Source organism: Schistocerca serialis, chromosome 5 (assembly GCF_023864345.2).
Source record: "Schistocerca serialis cubense isolate TAMUIC-IGC-003099 chromosome 5, iqSchSeri2.2, whole genome shotgun sequence".
Classification (NCBI taxonomy): domain Eukaryota; kingdom Metazoa; phylum Arthropoda; class Insecta; order Orthoptera; family Acrididae; genus Schistocerca; species Schistocerca serialis.
In genome coordinates, this window is record NC_064642.1 from 60,896,226 (window position 1) to 60,918,728 (window position 22,503).

The following is a 22,503-nucleotide window of genomic DNA, read 5'->3' on the forward strand; positions in this document are numbered from 1 at the left end:
CAGCAGACAAAAATTATTTGAGGAGAATCATTTTAATCACCTTACAACATGATAAATAAAAAGGATTTTATGCTACTGACACACCTGTTTAAATTATATTCATAGCCTCCACAGTATACAGTGATGACATTGAATAATAAATTAATGGACAAAAACATATTTAACTTTTAGTCAGGGATTCTGTGGCAGAAATTCTACTATTTTGTTTTGTGTTTGCATGTTTGTGTTTGTTTGTGTGTGTGTGTGTAACAAAATTGTATTGTTATTATTATTATTATTATTATTGAATTCTCCCAATAAATGGAAAACATTAAGCAAACAACTCAATCAACTTCTCTATATACCAGGTGTACCAGCATGAAATGAGCGTTTTTTTTTTTTTTTTTTTTTTTTTTTTTTTTTTTTTTTTTTCTGAAAATGAAACATTAATTTTGAACTGAAAAGTAAAAATATTTTATTCAAAGTACTGACCATTGCTTTCTATACATTTGACCACCTTCCTGGCAATTTGTGGACACCACGCCAATAGGAATGTTCGTCTTTTGAAGCAAACCAATCAGACACCCAATTTTCGACTTCTTCATAGGAATTGAAGTGTCCCATTGATGAAAACAAATGGTAGTCAGAAGGGGCCAAGTCTGGTGAATACGGCGGGTGGGGTAGCAGCTCCCAGCCAAGTGTTTTGATTGTGTCCTGAACCAGTTTTGCTTTGTGTGCAGGTGCATTGTCGTGTAAAAAAAATTACTTTGCCATGTCTTCTGGCCCATTCTGGTCTTTTTTCGGTCAATGCATAGTTCAAATTGATCATTTGTTGTCTGTAGCGATTAGTATTCACAGTTTCACTGGGTTTTTAGAAGCTCATGATACACCACACCTCTCTGATCCCACCATACACAGAGCATTGTCTTCTTGCCGAATCAATCTGGTTTTGCAGTCGATGTTGATGGTTGTCCCAGATTAACCCATGATTTATTTTGCATCACTGGTAACAATTCGATGCAAAATTGATTTTCTTTCATGTGTTTGAAGCAAAATTTGACAAATGGTTTTTCGGTTTTCCATCTGTCTTTCATTCAGTTCATATGGCACCCATTTTCCACACTTTTGGATCTTTCCCATAGCTTTCAAACGGTCAGAAATTGTTTGTTGTGCAACATTTAGCATTGCTGCCATTTGCTTCTGACTCAAAGTATCATCTTCATCCAATATTGCTTGCAATTCGGCGTATTCGAACTTTTTTGGTGGTCTTCCACGTTCTTCATTTCTTACATCAAAATCATTATTTCTGAACCATTGAAACCATCTTTTGCATGTTGATTCTGATAGAGCATGATCACCATATGCCTCGACAAGCATTCGATGTGACTCTGCAGCACTTTTTTTCAAATGAAAACAAAAAATTAATGCTTTCCGTAAATCATCACTTTCTGGTGCAAAATTCAACATTGTTAACGCGATGAAAACATATGATGATGTTTGTTCCATGACTTGATGTATACTACATATCTTTGACAGATGTCATACCAACTGTTATAACTTCAAGTTGAACAAATATATTTCAAGGACGACACAATACAAGAAGTCACAGATCAAGTAAACAGAGTAAGACGTGTGTACACTTTAACAGTCAAATCATAACTGAGTCCAAGTCTAGCGGCCGCTGGCTGGCTGGCCGCTTAGGTGGCACTGCTGCTGCATGGCGTAACTGCGCGGCGGCACTTTGAAAGATTGGCGAGTCACAACACCAACCAAACAAAAAAAAAAAATTAAGGCACATTCACAAAAATGTTCCCTATCGACACATTTGTATCTTAACGCTCATTTCATACTGGTACACCTGGTATCCTTATTGTTGTTCGGGTAGGCTTTCAATCTTTCCAAGAAGGTTTGTTTACATTCTTTCAACCACTTTGGTCTGTACCGTTTAACAATCAGAGCAGTGTCTGAGTTAACAGGAGTTGACTTGTTGTCTTGTCGAACAAGTTTACCGATTTTTTCAATGTTTGCATCAGTTTTTGCTGACAATGGTCTGCCAGTGCGAGTGTCATCACTGGTGTCTTCGCGGCCATCTTTAAATCGTTTAAACCACTCAAACACTTGTGTTCGCGATAAACAATCATCACCGTACACTTGTTGTAACATTACAAACGTTTCACTTGCAGATTTTCCTAGTTTGAAACAAAATTTGATGTTAACACGCTGTTCTTTCTGTACACTCAACATTTTCCGACGCACAGACAAAACGTCAACTACTTAAAACAGACGCCACGGGCAGACTGAGTGCAGGAGGCAGATGAAACTTGAGCAGTAGGCGGAGCGAGAGTCACGTGACAGGCCACGCGACTTTCAGCCTTATTGCATTCGTTTTATTGTTTCACCAGTACTAGTCCGGGTTTTTTCTAGCTACACCTCGTATATTGAAAGTGCCCTTGTAAGTGTGTGCTTTTCATGGAAGTTTACCAGAGCATTCCAACTTGCTCTCTCGCATAAGCCCAAGCTCCTCAGAATCTGAATGTTTGGTTGCCACTTTGGAGTGGGTGGATTGTCCTTCTGGAGTAATACTGTCTTTACTCTAAGAGTCATATTTTGCTTTCCATCAACTTTCTGACTTTTGCTAGCCATGTAGAACCAGGGATTGTGAGTTCCTGGAGGATATTTACAGCTACATCTCCTGGTGAACAGATGCTGACTATACTGCCACTTAATCCAAGTCAGATGCAGCATGGATTTTTGGTGTCTCTTTGGTCTGTGGATGGTATTTCATTTCCCACCCACCCTGCATATCTGCTGGGCATTCACTTTACATCCACCTGGGGACATGACAGATGGGGGTTGACAAACCCCATGCTTGATTATTATTATTATTTTGATGCCATTACTAAAATCGGTTGTTTTATGTTTATGGCAAAGTCTTACCACAATTTAGATGTGTCTCCTGTACCTGAATTAAATGATTTACACTATGTGCATTGCTAGACTAATAAACCAAAATTCACAATTCACTACTCCATGCTTCAAAAATTCTATATAACATAAAAAAAGCACCATTAAAAACTAAGATTAACTGTAGTTTAGTAGAAGATCAATTTGGACTTAGGAAAGAAAAGGAACATGAACTATGAATTATTCTAGAAATAACAACCGTGATGGAACATTCATTGACCAAGAAAAGCCTCTTGATACAACAGATAGGAAGTTAGTATTTAGGGAATCGAACAAAATTGGAAGAGAATATTAGATATACATTTTCCTTCATGGAACCATAGTAATGAGACCCTAAAGGATGTTAACTAAATCACAGGTGTACAATGGAGAAATAGAAGATTGATTCTCCATGTACATCAAAACTAAAGTACCATACATAAGCGGTCATTCGCTCAATGAGGCTAGAAATCAAGAAGAGGCACCAGGTGGGGATTGCCCCTTCTCCCTTTTTATTTAATTCATTTATAGAAAAAAGTATAGAAACAATGAGTAATCACATAAAAGGAACAAAAATTAATGGTAAATAAATATATTGCTCTAGATTTGAATGTGATATTGCCACGAGCTGTGGTGCATCCAGTGCGGCATAGCAGTTAAAGTCACTCGCTGGTATGCTACGACTAGCCAGTTCAAACCCAGTCACCAGCAGTTATTTGTTATTTAGAGTTTGTCATTCTAGAAGGTTATTTAAATACCTTATATTTGTATATTATGAAATATTCAGTGTTTGTGTAAATAGCTGCACTCTCTGTCCAGCAGGTCAGTTCAATTCTGGCTGTACGTTCATGTCAGTTCTAAGTATAGTGCTTCATTGAGAACCCTGCATTCAGATTTGGACTTGATTGTGGTTTTGATGTGACACTGTTTGGTGGAGATGCTAGGTACTTAGAAACATCTATGTCACCACATCTCCAACAAGGCAGCATAAGAACCATTGCGTATGTGGACAGGAACCAGGATACAAGCAGTACATCATTGTAAGATCCATATATTCAGGAACAGGTGAATTCCAAACCAGCAGTAAATCAGCTGCACATCAGGCATCCAGCATTGTTTTCTGAGGATGCTGGTCAGGACCCAATGAAATGGCTGTAAACATTCAACTGGGTTGTCAGTAAATATGACAGATAGAATGATATGATGTGTTTTTGCAGATGTGTACTTTTACTTGGATGGCACAATCCAGCAGTGGTTTGAGAATGATGAAGTGAAGTGCAACAGATGGGACAAATTCGGATTTGAACCAAAGATAAGGTTTGGCAACAATTGACAGCAAGTTCACTTAGCGAAAGAACTGGGTCCAATGTTACAGAGAAACAACAGTCGTACACTCAGAATGTTTTGAGCCTATGCCATATCGCGAATCCCAACATGATAGAAGCTGAGAAAACTCACACTTGATGAAAGGGATGACAGAAGACATTCACCAAACTCTTCTGGTAAAGTACCTCACCATGACAGAGGAATTCATTAAGTGGTACCAACACATCAAGAAAAAAAAGAAAGACTTGGATGAAAGAGGTGTCACCAATCGAACACACTGATAGGGAGAATGGACTCAGTCAACTCAGACTTATGCCGCAGCACTAGACCAAAGCAGATACGATGAACTCCTACATGAAGTAGAATGCCCCATAGAAGAACACTCATTTGGAGGACAGAGGACAACACACTTGTGTTTTTCCACTGTGGAAACCCTCGACACATTGTACACTACTGCAGATAAAGAAGGCGAGTTATTGGTGACTACTACACTGTGTCAGATAATGACCATCACAACAGTTCTATTCATGCTTATCAGCTGCAGACTAATTATTGTCACCCTATGGAACAAATCCCATCACTGTACCCTGGATGAGGTCACTTCCCTACATGCCACATGCAGCAGCTCTTCCAATCATCTTACAGAGCTACCAGCCAGTCAGTCTAGCTATCTACTTTAAGGAAACTAGGTGAGGCAACCATCGAAGGAGCTGTGACCACCACAGATGCAAATCCTCCATGGATAACAGTCACCAAGGTGTCAGGAAATGTCACTGACATCATTATCAATGTGCAACCGGACTGGACACTAGTTAAGTTCGGGGCTTCCTTTTCTGTAATGTTGGAAGCCCTTCATCCTCTGTCAAAGAAGACTATGTTTTGTGATACTAAAGTGATTGTGACGAAAGTCACAAATGGGAAATATGTCCAGCCAATAGGGATATGTATTGGAAGAATAAGTATTAATGATAGAACACAGCCCTTCAAATTTAAGTAATCATAGTGTTGTTCTCAGACGAGGCTTCCTGCATTCATCACAAGCACCTGTAGACTGTATAAGATCAGAGCTCCAGACTGGTGGAGCTATCTCAACAAGCACATGTTACAAAAATTGTTCTGGTCAGTTGTTTGCCACTGAAGACATTATTCCACCATCATCAACAAGATGAGTTCCAGTCATCAATTGAGATACTCAGTTAAACTGTGACTCTTTCTTTGATTGCTAAAGGCTCCTCTGGCTCATGTCAAATATCAGCAATGATCATAAGTATTGGTAGGATGCTTCAGATCATTAATTGTCATGCGAAACCAAAACTCATCCCTAAAGGTATGTACATACGGACAGCCAAACAAGTCTAGGAAGAGCACTTACTGTCACCAAAGAAGAATCGTACTCCACTACCACTACATTTTGTATGCTTTCATACATGGAGAGGAAAAGACACCGCCCAAGTGGTCCATGGTAAAACACCCAGTACCTTCCACCAATTAGCCAGTGTTTGCATAGAGTGTTGCCAGCTGGACAGTAGTTAATCCAGGAGGAAGTGGAGAAGGTACTACAAGATAACTTCATTGAACCTTTGGTGAGAACTTGATCCTCTCTTTTGGCCCTTGTGAAAAAAGGATGGCATGTAGCATTTCTGTGTCAACTATTGAGCACTGTGTCGACTATTGAGCACTGAACAAAACCACAACGAAAACTATCAGTCCATTGTCACACATTGATGACACCAAGACTGCTTGAAAGGGCAAAGTATTTCTGCTCCATGCACTTGCAGATGGGCCACTGGCAAACTGGAGTTTGTGAGGCTGACCTGAGAAGACTGCCTTATTCAGGAAGGTACTGAAAAGATGATATTTTATGCTTCCAGGATGCTCCCCAAGTTTGAAATGAACTACTCTGCAACTGAGAAAGAGTGCTGTGCAGTTTTTTGGGCTGCTGACAAGTTCTCACTGTATTTATTGTGGTGAATCAGAAATTTTTACAGGACATCTTGGGTTATCTATAGCCAGCTATCATGAACTATTTCTGTGACACTCCAACATCTGGCCACCTGTGATTTTTTAAAACTTTATACAGGATGACAAAGATATCACTGACCAGGTCTCTGCCAATCCATTGACACTATGTGAACCACTGTAAGAAATGTTCCTGATGGGAGCACATGCCACAATTACCACCAAGGCATCTGGTATCAATCCCTCCCAAAGCAATCCCATTTCCCTGAATTGGAATTGATCTCTTGCGGAGGTTCTCAAAACAAACAGGTAGCAGTGGATAATAATCTAAACTGATTAACTCACTTGCTGTGCTATTGCTAAAGCTGTGCCATAACCCTCGAGCTTCATACGTGATGTTAGACAGTTGGCAAAAGATACGATATGGCCCAGTGTAGAGCTTTAGTAACTTTTCCAATTGTCTCACATACCACACAGGTCTAAAAATCCATACCAAGTCTCCTGAGCGGTATCTCACTGGCTGGTACTTGGTCTTCCTCCTGGACATCCAGTGTCTGTATTGAGCCAGCTGCTTTGCTTCTTTGGTCTTGGCAGTGAGATGTTTCACACAGTCATTGTTAGTATCATCCAGCTGAAATGAGAATAGTGTATCTACTGTTGTTGTGGCCTCATGACCATGGAGCAGAAAGAACATTGTGAAGTCTCTAGTGTCTAGCTTCAGCATCTTGTACCAAATGTCGCTATGGGTAATATTGTATCGCAATCTCCTTGTCTGGCATTAACATATATCAAGAGCATATCTGCCAATGTCTTATTAAGACTAGGACCTTCATCTTTGTTTTTCACAAACCATAATTGTGATATTCCACATTAGTAGTTTTAGTAAAAAATTGTATTTAATTAAGCATTAGTAAGATTAATATAAAAAAGCAACAAACCTGTTCTTGTGTTATATGTTCTTGATACCCGTACTGACCCAGATGAGATGGTGATGCAATTGGTGACTAGATAGTTAGTGATCTACTAGGTGAATGTTATTTCCTGAATGAACATACAACACCAAACCCATATTAAAATTATTGTTATTGTTTATATACAGTATAAATAATGTATATTAAAGGCAACAAAGCCCACTTGATGAAATGTGGTATGAACCATTAGTCTGTTTTGACTGTAATGAGTTCTTTTTTCACCCTCTGTATTATGAAAACATTGTACTTTTATTATGATTAACTGGCAATACTTTCTATGATAGAATATTTTATAGTTCTTATTCATCAACATAAAAGCATTTCTGTCTAAAATGAACAGTGAAGAAAAGGAGTAAATTACACAAACAAAGATGTGATTTTTAAATGTTTATGTTGAAGCAATGGTTCAGAGAAACTCAAACAATCATGTAATGCCAGACTCAGCAGCCAGAGACTGTAGTCATGCATGTGTGAGTTTTGCTGGTGTGTGTGTGCAGGGGGGGGGGGGGGGGGGGCACAATCTATTTCCGATGAAACCTTACTGGCCAAAAGCTTACTTTCCAACACTCTTCTTATTCTGCCTATCTGCAGCTCAGCATCTCCACTATATGGTGAATAGCAGCTATCCTTTTCATAATACTGAGTATTGTGAACTCATTTTTTCTTCAAAGCTTTTAACCCTATAGTACGTAACACAAAAGACCTTACTGTAAATTTTATATCAATCACCACAAATGATCTTACTCATACAATTTTCTTCATGAACTGGTTAAAATTTTGTGTTAATCTCCAATTAACTTCTGATTTTTTTAAATGGAAGTATGAATCTGGATTGAATTCCTCACTTTTATTTGTCCTGTTTTTCCGTCCTTACTTGGTATGCAGTCCAATCTGTGCACTGTCATAGTTTTAGAAGGTTGGTACTGATGACAATGAAAATTACACTATACTTTTGTTCATATTCGTTATATGTTACCTAATGAAATACCAAAAAACATGTTTAATTACCTAGATTGAAGTTGACAATACTTCGAAAACCACCAACTACTAATCACAAGGTTTTTTGTCTGGTGCTACCCTTGGGTCCCCTGTTGTACTCTATAGTGATTTTGTGCTGCTAGCTGTTGTTGAGATATGAGAGTTTGAAGAGGTTGTCATCCTACTGTTGTGGTTGCCAGGATATTGTCTGGCTATTTTGCATTAATATATTTTCTAAGTGGAAAAATATATGATTGTCTATAATGTTCTTAAGTGTTTGTGAATACTCTAGATTTTTTGAATGTTCTGGAATACAATTTGGGAATGTTACAAACTCTAACAAAAGTGTCTTAAGCAATGATACAGAGGAAGAAGGAGAGGGGGGGGGGGGGGGGGCAGGAGATGGGCAAATACAAATGCAGAATATAGTACCAGGGGACAAAAAATCAATTGATACTACAATGAACCAAGACCAGAGTGTAAACTTCTGAACAGTATTCTTAAATTCTCCCAATGTTCCTAGTATTCCCTCACAAAAAACTTCTAAACAAGATTGGAGAAGTTGAAATATTAACTGGAATATAAAAAGGCAAGTCAGTATTAATAGCACACATTCCACTCATTTGAAATAAGTTCCATTCAGTTTTAAAAGGTTCCAATTTCTGTTAAGATTAGTGTACAGTGTGACTATCAGTATAGCGTAAGGGCTGCAAACATCTGTCTTTGCACTCAAAAGTAAAAAACCAAGTGTCATTTATAAGAATACCAGTAAACTCCCAATTCTTTACAAAATTGAATTCTGGTACATAAAAAAGCTTCGAACTTCTGATTGCTTACAAATGAGTTAATGTGTTAAATATTTGACATTAAGTATTGAAGTGAAGAAAAGTTGAGAGATGGTTTGATATTATACTTAAAGCTTGTTTGAAGTTGCTGATTGCATCAAACACTGGATGAATATCATCTGATAATCTGCACTTTGTTTTAAGCAAAACCTAGAGTTTCAAGCTTTTTATTGTTTATGATGTCATATCTCCTGAATTATGTATTGTACAATAACATAATTTTGCATGTCCATTCATTGGTATATTTGGATACCGTCTACAAAATGTGTTGTGATTACAGTTATTAGTAAAGAAGTAAAAAATTAAAATGTCATGGTGGATGATGATGTTTTACTGCACGAGTACTGAAAATCTAGAAAGCAATAACCTTCTTTCCTTTTATTATTTTGTGGGGGGTCTCAGTGAGAAAATGTTTCTTTAAGGTTTGAAGTTACATGTAAAGTTTGTTGCATGTCACTAAGTGCTGTCATGCTCAAATACTGGATGAATTTAGTCTGGGTAATTTGTGTGTGTGAGTTATGCTACCTCAAAATGTGTGAGTCATTCAATAATTAAAGAGCCAAATTGGTCTGGAGAAAAAAGCGTTTATTTTTACAAAACAATACTTTTTCTACTTTTCAACATAATACCCTTGACCATTTATGCACTTGTTCCAATGGGCTACAAGCTTTTTTATTCGAGCTGCAAAGAACCCATTATGTTGATGTTTGAACCAATTTCCCACAATCTTTTTCACATCCTCATTGTCCTGGAATATCTTCCCACTTAATGCCTCCTTCAGTGCACCAAACAAATGGAAATCACTAGGTGCTAAATCAGGGCTGTAAGGGGGATGAGGCAATAATTCCCAGCCCATTTTGTTGATGGTTTCATGGGTTAGTTGAGCAACATAAGGACATGCGTTGTCTTGCTGGAGAATCACACCTCTCCTCTGAGGTCAACGATGTCTCTCTCCCATCTAGCACCTTGTTTTAAAGCAAATCTGGGTAGTATTGGCTGTTCATTGTACGCTGCTCTTTGAGATAATCACAAAAAACTGGACCTTCAGCATCCCAAAACACCATCAACATGACATTTTCTGCTGATGCTTGGGCTTCGAATTTTTTCTTCACAGGTGAGTTGGTGTGCTTCCACTCCATGCTTTGTCTTTTTGATTTTGGGACCCATCTAGTACGTGTTTTGCGGTACTTCACCTTGTTACAGATAATGTTATGAACTGTACCAGTACTAACTTGAACCTTATCAACTATCATTTCCACAGTCACATGGTGTTTGGCACAAATAATGTCATCAATTTGACTTTCGGAGTTGAAACTGCAAATGGTCGGCCAGAATGGTGTTTGTCAGTCACTGAGTTGCAACCATTTTTTAACTGCTCTACCCACTTGTAAACATTTGCACAATTCATACAGCCTTCACCATAAACTTTAGACATTCTGCAGTATCTACAGTATCTATTCACTGGTTTCACACCTTCAGCAAGTAAAAAACGAATAACAGAACGTTGTTCAACTAATGAGGACGTTTCAAGCAGACTCACCATCTTGAAATGTACCTTTAAGGTTATAAGCAGAACAGTGTTGATACATCGGCTGATCAGGGCTCATCCCAGTGATGCCAACTTAAAGCCATAAAAGTACCAAACTTGCCCTACTAACTGTTTTTTCCCCAGACCAATTTGTCTCTATTTATTGAATGACCCTCATATTTACACAGTATCTACATGTAATACTTGTCATATTGTCTTAAATATTTAATGTAAGACCTAATGAGTAGATGATAATAGCATTTTAAATTTTTAATTTCAATCAATAGTTATATGAAATATTGAAAACCAAATTCTTTTTGTCCCTGGAAGCTGTAAAATAGGCAACCTGCAACTGGAAGTAGGTGCTCTGAACTGAGTCAGCCATTTAGTAATGTTGGCAGATTAAAACTATGAACCTGGGATGTTTGCCTTTTGTGGCCAAGTGTTCTACCAAATGAGCTGTCCAAGCCTGAGACATGGCCTACTATCACAGCTATACATTTGCCAGTATCTCATCTCCTATGAGATGAGGTACTGGTGGAAATAAAGCTGTGAGGATGAGCAGTGCTTGAATAGCTCAGTAGGTAGAGCACTTGGCCAAAAAAGGCGAAGTCCTAGGTTCGAATCCCAGGCTGGCACACTTTTATCTGACATCAACACACATTCCTCTGCAGAGTAAACTTTCAATAAGTTGGATGCTATACAAATAAGATGATTAATGGCTTATTTATTCCAGTTCAGAAAACAAATGGAAAAAAGAGCAAACAAAGCTACTATTCAGTATAATTACTTTAAAGATACAGCTATGTCATTGAGTTACACATGCTTTGTTTGATACCTGCTGCGAGAGTGGTTGATGAGGCAGGCTGGTGGCTTCATGTTAGATTCAGAGTCGGAGCTAGCCAGTGAATAACCTGCAGGACGACCACCATGTGCTAGCTCCCGCCTGTAATTGTCTGAGGAAGATGAGTGTGGTGTGGATACACCACCATGATCTTCAGCTTGATACATACTTGTACCTGAAAAAATTGCTTGAATATAAATTTTCAAAATTTAGCTCTTGTTTAGCAGTCGATTCTAGAAGTAATTATTGTTCTTTATTACTACATTAAAGTAGAAATATAATGGTATATATTGTACCTGATAGGCCATTACTTTGATGGTGTGGTTTCACGTAGACATGGCTGTTCTTCGGAATATCACATACAATTTGTGGATGAACAGTAGCTCGTTTTTTCTCCATATATGACAAAGACTCATGTGAAGAGTCATTGTACCTATGAACAAGAAGGCAGAGTGGAAACTTCTTGTATGTGACAACAAGTATAGCATAGTCTTTGAATTTCTAACATTCCAAAACAGTATCAGAAATAAAAACACATGAGTTGAAGTATATTGCACCATCCATTGCATGAAAAATTTCTCAAACATCACACATAGCACTAATCTGATTACACCACAAAATGAAAGAAAAATTTAATTTTATTCACTCAAACAGTGGAAACTCCAGGTAGGAATATCAACATTGTAGGAAAAGGCAGATTGCTGCTTTCCATAAAGAAGACATGTCAAGTTGCAGACAGGCACAATTCAAAGACACTCACATAAAGCTTTCAGCCACAGCCTTCATCAGGAAGAGAGAGACACATACCATTCACACATACAAGCAAGCACACCTCACACATACACAACTGCCAATTCCAGCATCTCAGGCCTGAGATGCTGGAGTTTGTGGTCGTGTGTGCATGAGGTGTGCTTGCTTGTGTGTGTGAATGGTATGTGTCTCTCTTTTACTGATGAAGGCTGTGGCCAAAAGCTTTATGTCAGTGACTTAACTGTGCCTGTCTGCAACTTGGCGTGTCTTCTTTATGGTAAGTAGCATTCTGTCTTTTTCTACATTTTTTATTTTATTCTTTCTTTTAATTGGTCCCCATTTTGATCATTTGACCCTTATGTGAGAGACTTGCTTTCTGTGTTTTAATATCTATTCAATTACAATGATACTTTGATGGTTATATTTTGGAATTTTCTGAGAATCTTAAAATATTTCATCTTCATGGGGTTGACACAAAGTGCTTAGGAACATGTTTCCTTCACCAGATGTCTCTAATTTATTTGTCATATTGGTATGAGTAAGTATGCATTTTGTTATCACTGGAACTGTAAAAAGAGGTTTGGGAGGTATGTATCCCACATGCAAGATTATGTTTCTCCCTCTCTCTGCCCATCTTTTCCTGGAGCTAAATAATCTGCAGAAGTTTATTTATCTGTCAGGAAAAGTATACCTGTAGAATGAGCCACTGCATGATAATGTAAAATTGTGTACTTACAATAGGATTTATACACATGGGTGATTATTTTGGTATTGTGGTATTTACATAAAAGATTTAAGAAATCTGAAACATTGATCTGATTTGGCAGCATATGAAAAAGAGCAATAATAAATAAAAAAATCATATTGCACTTCAGTGCCTATATAAAAACGTGCATAGATTTTTGCTTTACACACACGTGTATATTTGAATGCAAAATTTTGTCAAAATTTCAATGTAATCAGTGCATAACTTTTGGAAATTTACAGTTTTGTGCAAATGAACAATTTCATCTACATAAATAAAACTTTATATATAAAAACAAAGATGAGGTGACTTACCGAACAAAAGCGCTGGCAGGTCGATAGACACACAAACAAACACAAACATACACACAAAATTCAAGCTTTCGCAACAAACTGTTGCCTCATCAGGAAAGAGGGAAGGAGAGGGGAAGACGAAAGGAAGTGGGTTTTAAAGGAGAGGGTAAGGAGTCATTCCAATCCCGGGAGCGGAAAGACTTACCTTAGGAGGAAAAAAGGACAGGTATACACTCACACACACGCACATATCCATCCACACATACAGACACAAGCAGACATATTTAAAGACATTGGTCTTTAAATATGTCTGCTTGTGTCTGTATGTGTGGATGGATATGTGCGTGTGTGTGAGTGTATACCTGTCCTTTTTTCCTCCTAAGGTAAGTCTTTCCGCTCCCGGGATTGGAATGACTCCTTACCCTCTCCTTTAAAACCCACTTCCTTTCGTCTTCCCCTCTCCTTCCCTCTTTCCTGATGAGGCAACAGTTTGTTGCGAAAGCTTGAATTTTGTGTGTATGTTTGTGTTTGTTTGTGTGTCTATCGACCTGCCAGCGCTTTTGTTCGGTAAGTCACCTCATCTTTGTTTTTATATATAATTTTTCCCACGTGGAATGTTTCCTTCCATTATATTAAATAAAACTTTAAATGTTTGTTTTTACAAAATTGCAGATCTTCAAAAGTTCATCTGTGAGTCCTTTGAAATTTTGAGGCAATGTTGCATTCAAATACATGTGTTTTATATACCTACTGGAGTGTCACATGGTGTGTGTGTGTGTGTGTGTGTGTGTGTGTGTGTGTGTGTGTGTGTGTTTTGTAAACGTTATTACCAAAAGTCTCGAAAAGTTCTTGTCTGATTTGCTTCAGATTTTTACACAATACTCTAATGAACATTTGGACAGACATAGGCTATATATTTTTTAATATACAGGGTGATTGTTATTAACATTTAAAAACCTCCCAAAGTGACTTAGATGATGCTGAGGCAAGTAATGTAAGACACATGAGGCTGCAAATGATGGGAAATACTCCAAACGTGGATCACGAATGTTGAACGTGTGATGTCATCAGATTATTTATTTATTTACAAGTCAAGTTCCGTAGGACCAAATTGAGGAGCAAATATCCGAGGTCATGGAACGTGTCAGTACATGAAATTACAACATAAAAGTAATAACAGATAAAAATAAAATGTTTACAAACCCGAAAAAAGTCAATCCACAAGTTTAAGTAAAAGCAGTCAACAATACAATATGAATCAGCTTACTTTTTCAAGGGACTCAACGACAGAATAGAAGAAGTGACCCATGAGGAAACTCTTCAGTTTTGATTTGAAAGCACGTAGATTACTGCTAAGATTTTTGAATTTGAGTGGTAGCTTATTGAAAATGGATGTGGCAGTATACTGCGCACCTTTCTGCACAAGAGTTAAGGAAGTCCGATCCAAATGCAGATTTGATTTCTGCCAAGTATTAACTGAGTGGAAGCTGCTTATTCTTGGGAATAAGCTAATATTGTTAATGAGAAACAACTATAAGGAATATACATATTGAGAGGTCAATGTCAAAATACCCAGACTCGTGAACAGAGGTCGCCAAAAGGTTCGTGAACTCACACCACTTATTGCCTAAACTGCCCATTTCTGAGCCAAAAATATCCTTTTAGAATGGGAAGAGTTACCGCAAAATATAATACCATACAACATAAGCGAGTGAAAATAAGCAAAGTAGACTAATTTTCGTGGTGAACGATCACTCACTCCAAATACCGTTCGAATAGTAAAAATGGCAGCATTAAGTCTTTGAACTAGATCTTGAATGTGGGCTTTCCATGACAGTTTACTATATATCTGAACACCTAGAAATTTGAACTGTTCAGTTTCACTAATCTAATGCCCGTTCTGTAAAATTAAAATGTCAGGTTTTGTTGAATTGTGTGTTAGAAACTGTAAAAACTGAGTCTTACTGTGATTTAGAGTTAGATTATTTTCTACAAGCCATGAACTTAAGTCATGAACTGCACTATTTGAAACCGAGCTAATGTTGCACACAACATCCTTTACTACCAAGCTAGTGTCATTATCAAACAGAAATGTTTTAGAGTTACCCGTAATACTAGAGGGCATATCATTTATAAACATAAGGGACAGGAGTGGTCCCAACACTGATCCCTGGAGCACGCCCCCCCCCCCCCCCCCCACACACACACACACATCACAGCCATTCTCAACATTGTGAATAATGACCTTTTTCTGTCTGTTGCTAAAGTAAGAGGTGAGCCAATTGTGAGCTACTCCCTGTTCTGGAGCAATATTTTGTGATCATCACAATCAAACGCCTTAGACAAATAAACAAAATATGCCTAACATTTGAAACCTTTTGTTTAACCCATCCAGTACCTCACAGAGAAAAGAAAATACAGCATTTTCAGTTCCAAAGCCGAACTGTACATCTGATACCAAATCATGTGATATACAATAATCAATTATCCTTACATACACAGCCTTTTCAATAGCTTTAGAAAACACTCATGGCATAGAAATAGGTCTAAAATTGTCTACCTTATCCCTTTCTCCCTTTTTATAAAGTGACTTTACTACAGAGTACTTTAACCATTCAGGAAACTGACCATTTTACAAATATGGCTGAATACAGGGCTAACATGAGCAGCACAGTACTTTAATATTCTACTAGGCACTCCATCATATCCATGAGAGTCCTTAGTCTTCAGTGATTTAATTATTGACTCAATCTCCCCCTTGTCTGTATCACAGAGGAGTATTATAGACATCAATCTTGGATAGGCATTTGCCAAGAGACTTATAGAATTCCCTGTAGAAGCTAAATTTTTATTTAATTCACCACCAATGCTCAGAAAATGATTGTTAAATAATGTAGGTATATCTGATTTATCAGTAACAGAAATATTTTTACTGTGAACTGACTTTACATTGTCGACCTTGTGCTGCTGACCATATGGTTTTAATTTTATCCTGTGAATTAGCTATTTGCCTTCCTAATAACGTTTTAAGCACCTTACAATACTGTTTGCAATGGGCTACTGCAGCTTGATTGTGACTACTTCTAACATTTTGATATAATTCCCGCTTTGTTCTACATGATATCCTTATCTCACTAGTCAGCCACCCGGGCTGCCTATTACTGCTAGTGTCCCATTTAGAATGGTCTAATGGAAAGCAACTCTCAAAGAACATGAGAAATGTGTAAAGGTAAACATTATATTTACAGGGTGTTTCAAAAATGACCGGTATATTTGAAACGGCAATAAAAACTAAACGAGCAGCGATAGAAATACACCGTTTGTTGCAATATGCTTGGGACAACAGTACATTTTCAGGCAGACAAACTTTCGAAATTACAGTAGTTAACAATTTTCAATAACAGATGGCGCTGCGGTCTGGGAAACTCTATAGTACGATATTTTCCACATATCCACCATGCGTAGCAATAATATGGCGTAGTCTCTGAATGAAATTACCCGAAACCTTTGACAATGTGTCTGGCAGAATGGCTTCACATGCAGATGAGATGCACTGCTTCAGCTGTTCAATTGTTTCTGGATTCTGGCGGTACACCTGGTCTTTCAAGTGTCCCCACAGAAAGAAGTCACAGGGGTTCATGTCTGGCGAATAGGGAGGCCAATCCACGCCGCCTCCTGTATGTTTCGGATAGCCCAAAGCAATCACACAATCATCGTAATATTCATTCAGGAAATTAAAGACGTCGGCCGTGCGATGTGGCCGGGCACCATCTTGCATAAACCACGAGGTGTTCGCAGTGTCGTCTAAGGCAGTTTGTACCGCCACAAATTCACGAAGAATGTCCAGATAGCGTGATGCAGTAATCGTTTCGGATCTGAAAAATGGGCCAATGATTCCTTTGGAAGAAATGGCGGCCCAGACCAGTACTTTTTGAGGATGCAGGGGACGATGGGACTGCAACATGGGGCTTTTCAGTTCCCCATATGCGCCAGTTCTGTTTATTGACGAAGCCGTCCAGGTAAAAATAAGCTTCGTCAGTAAACCAAATGCTGCCCACATGCATATCGCCGTCATCAATCCTGTGCACTATATCGTTAGCGAATGTCTCTCGTGCAGCAATGGTAGCGGCGCTGAGGGGTTGCCGCGTTTGAATTTTGTATGGATAGAGGTGTAAACTCTGGCGCACGAGACGATACGTGGACGTTGGCGTCATTTGGAACGCAGCTGCAACACGGCGAACGGAAACCCGAGGCCGCTGTTGGATCACCTGCTGCACTAGCTGCGCGTTGCCCTCTGTGGTTGCCGCACGCGGTCGCCCTACCTTTCCAGCACGTTCATCCGTCACGTTCCTAGTCCGTTGAAATTTTTCAAACAGATCCTTTATTGTATCACTTTTCGGTCCTTTGGTTACATTAAACCTCCGTTGAAAACTTCGTCTTGTTGCAACAACACTGTGTTCTAGGTGGTGGAATTCCAACACCAGAAAAATCCTCTGTTCTAAGGAATAAACCATGTTGTCTACAGCACACTTGCACGTTGTGAACAGCACACGCTTACAGCAGAAAGACGACGTACAGAATGGCGCACCCACAGACTGCGTTGTCTTCTATATCTTTCACATCACTTGCAGCGCCATCTGTTGTTGAAAACTGTAACTACTGTAATTTCGAAAGTTTGTCCGCCTGAAAATGTACTGTTGTCCCAAGCATATTGCAACAAACGGTGTATTTCTATCGCTGCTCGTTTAGTTTTTATTGCCGTTTCAAATATATCGGTCATTTTTGAAACACCCTGTATCATCTATGTTATCAGCACTATAAACATCCTGCCACTCTTGTTCCTTGAAAAGGTTTAAAAAACTCTATTGCTGTTGGATAACTTTCCTACATAATTTGTATTTACATGTGACATTTGTCTGAGTACAAAAGCCTTTTAGTGTTAAAATTTGTGCATCATGGTATGAAAGGCCATTCATGCTTTTACTAACAGAATGCCCATATAGTAATGAAGAATGAATAAAAATATTGTCTGTGGTTGTGCTACTGTTCCCCTGTGCCCTATTGGAAAAAACACAGTCTGCATCAGATCATTTTAATTTAGGAGATCTGCCAACATCCTTTTTCTTGCACTATCATACACAAAATTTATATAGAAGTCACCGTATATAACTAATTTCTGGTGCTTCCTACAAAGTGAATCAAGAGCCCTATCTAGCCTGAGCAGAAATGCTCTGAAGTCAGAGTTAGGGGGCCTATAAACAACAACAAACTGAAGTTTAGTTTCACTAAATTCAACTGTCCCTGCACAACGTTCAAATATCTGCTCAGTGCAGTGCCATGTTAGATCTATGGACTCGAATGGAATACTGTTTTTTACGTACACAGCCACTTCCCCCACCCCACAAGGAAGTCCTTGAAAAACAGCCAGCTAATATGTATCCTGGTAAAGGAACCATCTAAATTGTCAAGGAAACAAGGTGGTGGGATCACTCATGGAAAAATTTCTGTAGTAGTTAGTGTTAGAGGTGCACCTTTTTTAGATTGAATTCAGCTGATAGGTATACCTGCTTAAAGGAAGTCCCCCTAACTAAGGGATCACCTTCAGAGGATGTCATGTTTCCAAGTAGAGAAGGACTTAGCATATTTCATTAAAATATAAGAGGTATTTGAGATAAAGTTAGTGAACTGCTTACAGATGTTGACTCTTAATGAAACACATATACCATTTGACTTGTTTTCTCCATCTAAAAACAGTGCATTACAAAAGATGTTGACATCAGTAGATTTTATGCTCACGCAGTGGAGAAATACAGAAGTCCTTACATTTTTTTGTTAACTTATGTCTTTACTTACCCTCAAGATCTCAAATTTTGTCAGAGATAAATGCTAAACCTTGCCTGGAAATCAGGGAATTTCACTTGGGGAAACTTGTGGCAACCATTGTTATGGATTATGCATTAGAACATTGTTGTAATGCATAACCACCCATTACAATGTTGCCTATAAGCTTCACCAGCTTCCCCTTCCCATACCTATTGAGGTGCAGGCCATGCCTAGTGAAACCTGATCTGCTGATCGGCCCAGCTGGCACTACTGAAATGTGACCCACGCCCTCTGCCATCAGAGGCCTCTCCAGCCCCATGTTAATGCACTTAACAGCCACATTAAGATGAGGCCGATCACGATGCTGAAACAGTTGCACAAAATGCACATTAGTGCCACCAGTTTGAGTAGCTATCTTTACCAGGTCACCACCTACATCATATTTCCCGTCCCTATCAAGACTGTCCCCTGCTCCACCCACTATCACTATCTGATTCTCCTTTGTAAAATTCCTACATAACTCCCCTATGCTGTCAGTCACCTGAGCCAAACCTGCACTAGGCTTCACAATGCTGGTGACCTGGTACTCACTCCCCAACATGTCCTGCAACTGCTGGCCCACACCTCTACCATGCGAACCACCTAGCAGCAGAACCTTCTTCTTTCTGTTTGACTTCACAACTAACCTAGGCCTCCTAACTGCTGAGGACTGCTGCACATTTCCTACACCTACACCTACAAGAGGCTGCTCTCCACTCAACTCTGACAGTTGGTCAAATCTATTGCATATACACAAAGTTTAACTGTCTGAATACGTCCTCCTCCTAGCTGCCTTCTTGCCAACTGCCAGTTCCCATCCCCCACCACCCTTCACCCTCCTCAACCTATCTTGTTCCTCCTTTGCGCCTTGTAACTGCACCTGAAGGGCACAGATCTTATGCTCCTTCTCCTCTATCAACTTATTTCTCCTACAAATTTTGCATTCCCAGGAGAGGATCTCACTAGAATGGAGAGAGAGAGAGAGGGGAGAGAAGGAGATTAGGAAGTATATCCATTTTCCAAACATGTTAAAAACATGTGCTTTCTCTTTCCTTTCTTTTCCATTTAACCTGAGGACAGCGCTTCACAGTTCTCTGCTAGGCTACTTTTGTAAATGTGATCTGTTGAAAATGTAGAAGTTACAAAATTATTGTCCTCACTGTAAGTAAGCCAAAGCTGTTCCTATTTTGTGATTCTTTCCATTTGTCCCTTCTTCTTTTGTTTATCAACTTTATTTAGTAAAGGAAATGTAGGTCAATTACTGGTAGTGACACAATTTGGAATCTGGTATTCATTTACATGTGACACAATAATGCTAGTTTTTTGTTGAACTGTGCCTGGTAATAAGCTGGTGGAAACTGTTGGACTGGTAAATAAAATAGTCAGTCTTCCCTCAATGTAAACACATAACTCTCTCTCACAATGGAAAAAGATACTACCTGCCACATGCATTACTCAAACTCTGAGCCTCACATGGTAAAGTTGTGCACATAGGCCCAGAATTCTGGGCCATCTTTGTAGACTGTATTGTGAAATGAGTTACAAAAACTAAGTGGAGAAGCTTCCTGATTTCCATTTAGTGCAATAACTTAAAACACGACAGTATCAGCGTACAATCATATGATGTCATATTTGACAAGAACCTTGATAATATTTTTAAATTTTTAAGAAAACATTAACTTTCCACCAAGTGCTCAGCTACACCCCTCCCAAAAAAAGTGTGACTTTTCTCTATGGGATCAATAGGGAGCAGTCAGCAGACCATGCTGTACAGCTTTTGTTTAAATATGATACCACTGTAATCCTGCTTCTGGTTTTATACTGGAGAGCCATGGTGAGATGAGCAAGTTGGGTGTCTACAGGAGAACAATGTTGTAATGCATAATGCATAACCAAGGTTGCCACAAGTTTCCCCAAGTGAAATTCCCTGATTTCCAGACAAGTGTTAGCATTTTTCTCTGACAAATTTTGAGATCTCAAGGGTAAGTAAAGACATAAGTTAACAAAAAAATGTACGGATGTCAACATCTTTAGTAATGAACCATTTTTAGATGGAGAAAGCAAGTCAAATGGTATATGTGTTTCATTAAGACCACTTTTGTTATTTTATTTCAATAAAACGAAGCACTTTTGGTGACAAAAATAAGCATTTCCTTGGAGTCGCAAGACAGATCTAAAATACTTTCACTAATTTCAGAAATGATCTCAGAAAAAAGTAGGCCTCCTGAAAGAAGTGTATAAGGCAGGGAAGAGTTGTGTAAACCAACACTAGAGGTGACCACCAACAAAATGTTGGTTCTACTATGTTCATTATTGTTGGTTATTAGTTATTGTGTTATGTTTATTATTTTGTAAGTGTTGTGTGATTTTTCTTTTGAGAAATATTTGTGTACAAACTGTCAGCGACTGCCACAATTTTTTCTTCTTACCACCCATACTTTCTAATATATTAATTATTTTTGAAGTGCCAAAATGTACTAGAATAAATGTTTATAAAACACTGCACTGTACAATGTACTTGCGGTGAGACAATTACAATTTCTGAGATCCATCCCCAATGGCCTCTGGTCTGCTGAGGAGCACCACAGTCTTGGGTTTTAGGGTAAACCACGAAAATCTGCCTCATTATCCCACAAACAAACAGACCCAGCCTGCATTCAGATTGGTGGGCATGGTTTGCACTTTAGTAGGCAACTATGGGCTTTAGATTGGCAGGCCCGATCTGTTAGAGATAGCCGCAGAAATGGCCTGCGGTTTTGGCCCGTCATGGAAGTCCACTCATGTGGCCAGCTATTCACGTGTCGCAGGCACTATGTTGACAAAATGAGACCGTGGCGATAAATCAATGCAACAGATAACTTGTGCAGATACTCTGAGAACCATACTAATGAGGTGAGGTAGCAACTCACCTAAAGATGATCACTGAGCAGCAGGCAGGCACATAGAAAAGACAATAAAACTCTTACTACTAAATTTTCGGCCATAGCCGTTGTCAGAAAATGAGAGCATACACACATTCACTCAGACACAACTTGTGCACACATGACTGCTACCTCGAACCTGCACACATGACTGCTATCTCGAGCTGCAGTGTCAACAGTCTCTTAGAATCAGATCCAAACAAACCGCTCCTCACTCCTCACACCTCCCTGCCTCTCATTGGCAGCTGCTAGGCTAGTGGCAAGATGTGGTGGCAGAACTGACTGCAAGCCGAGGGGAATGGTAGAAAGGGGAGAAGCACTGAAAATGAGGGAGTAGGGAAACGGCACATGTACTCAGCTGCACCCAGGCAGCAACGAAGTGTGACATCTCAGTAAACAAACTGTTTCATCTACTGAGACAAAAATGACATTTTTCCAGTTTTTTTCCCCCCCCCCTGATATTTCCCTGACTTGTTTGAAATTCTTTGATTTCGAGAACTTGTGGCAACCTTGATAATTGCCATCAGTGACTGTGCACTGCAGAAGTCAGCTGTGTGCA

At 38.9% G+C, this 22,503-nt stretch overlaps 1 protein-coding gene across 1 annotated transcript in view; it reads right to left on the bottom strand.

Annotated features, from left to right (window-relative positions):
- The window catches only part of LOC126480931 (uncharacterized), a 222,548-nt gene that overhangs the window by 16,820 nt on the left and 183,225 nt on the right, over positions 1–22,503 (bottom strand). The window contains exons 13-14 of the mRNA XM_050104344.1: positions 11,670–11,806; positions 11,368–11,548 (exon numbers count right to left, since the gene is read on the bottom strand). Coding sequence (XP_049960301.1) covers positions 11,368–11,548; positions 11,670–11,806 — 318 coding nt within the window. The remainder of the gene's footprint in view (positions 1–11,367; positions 11,549–11,669; positions 11,807–22,503) is intronic.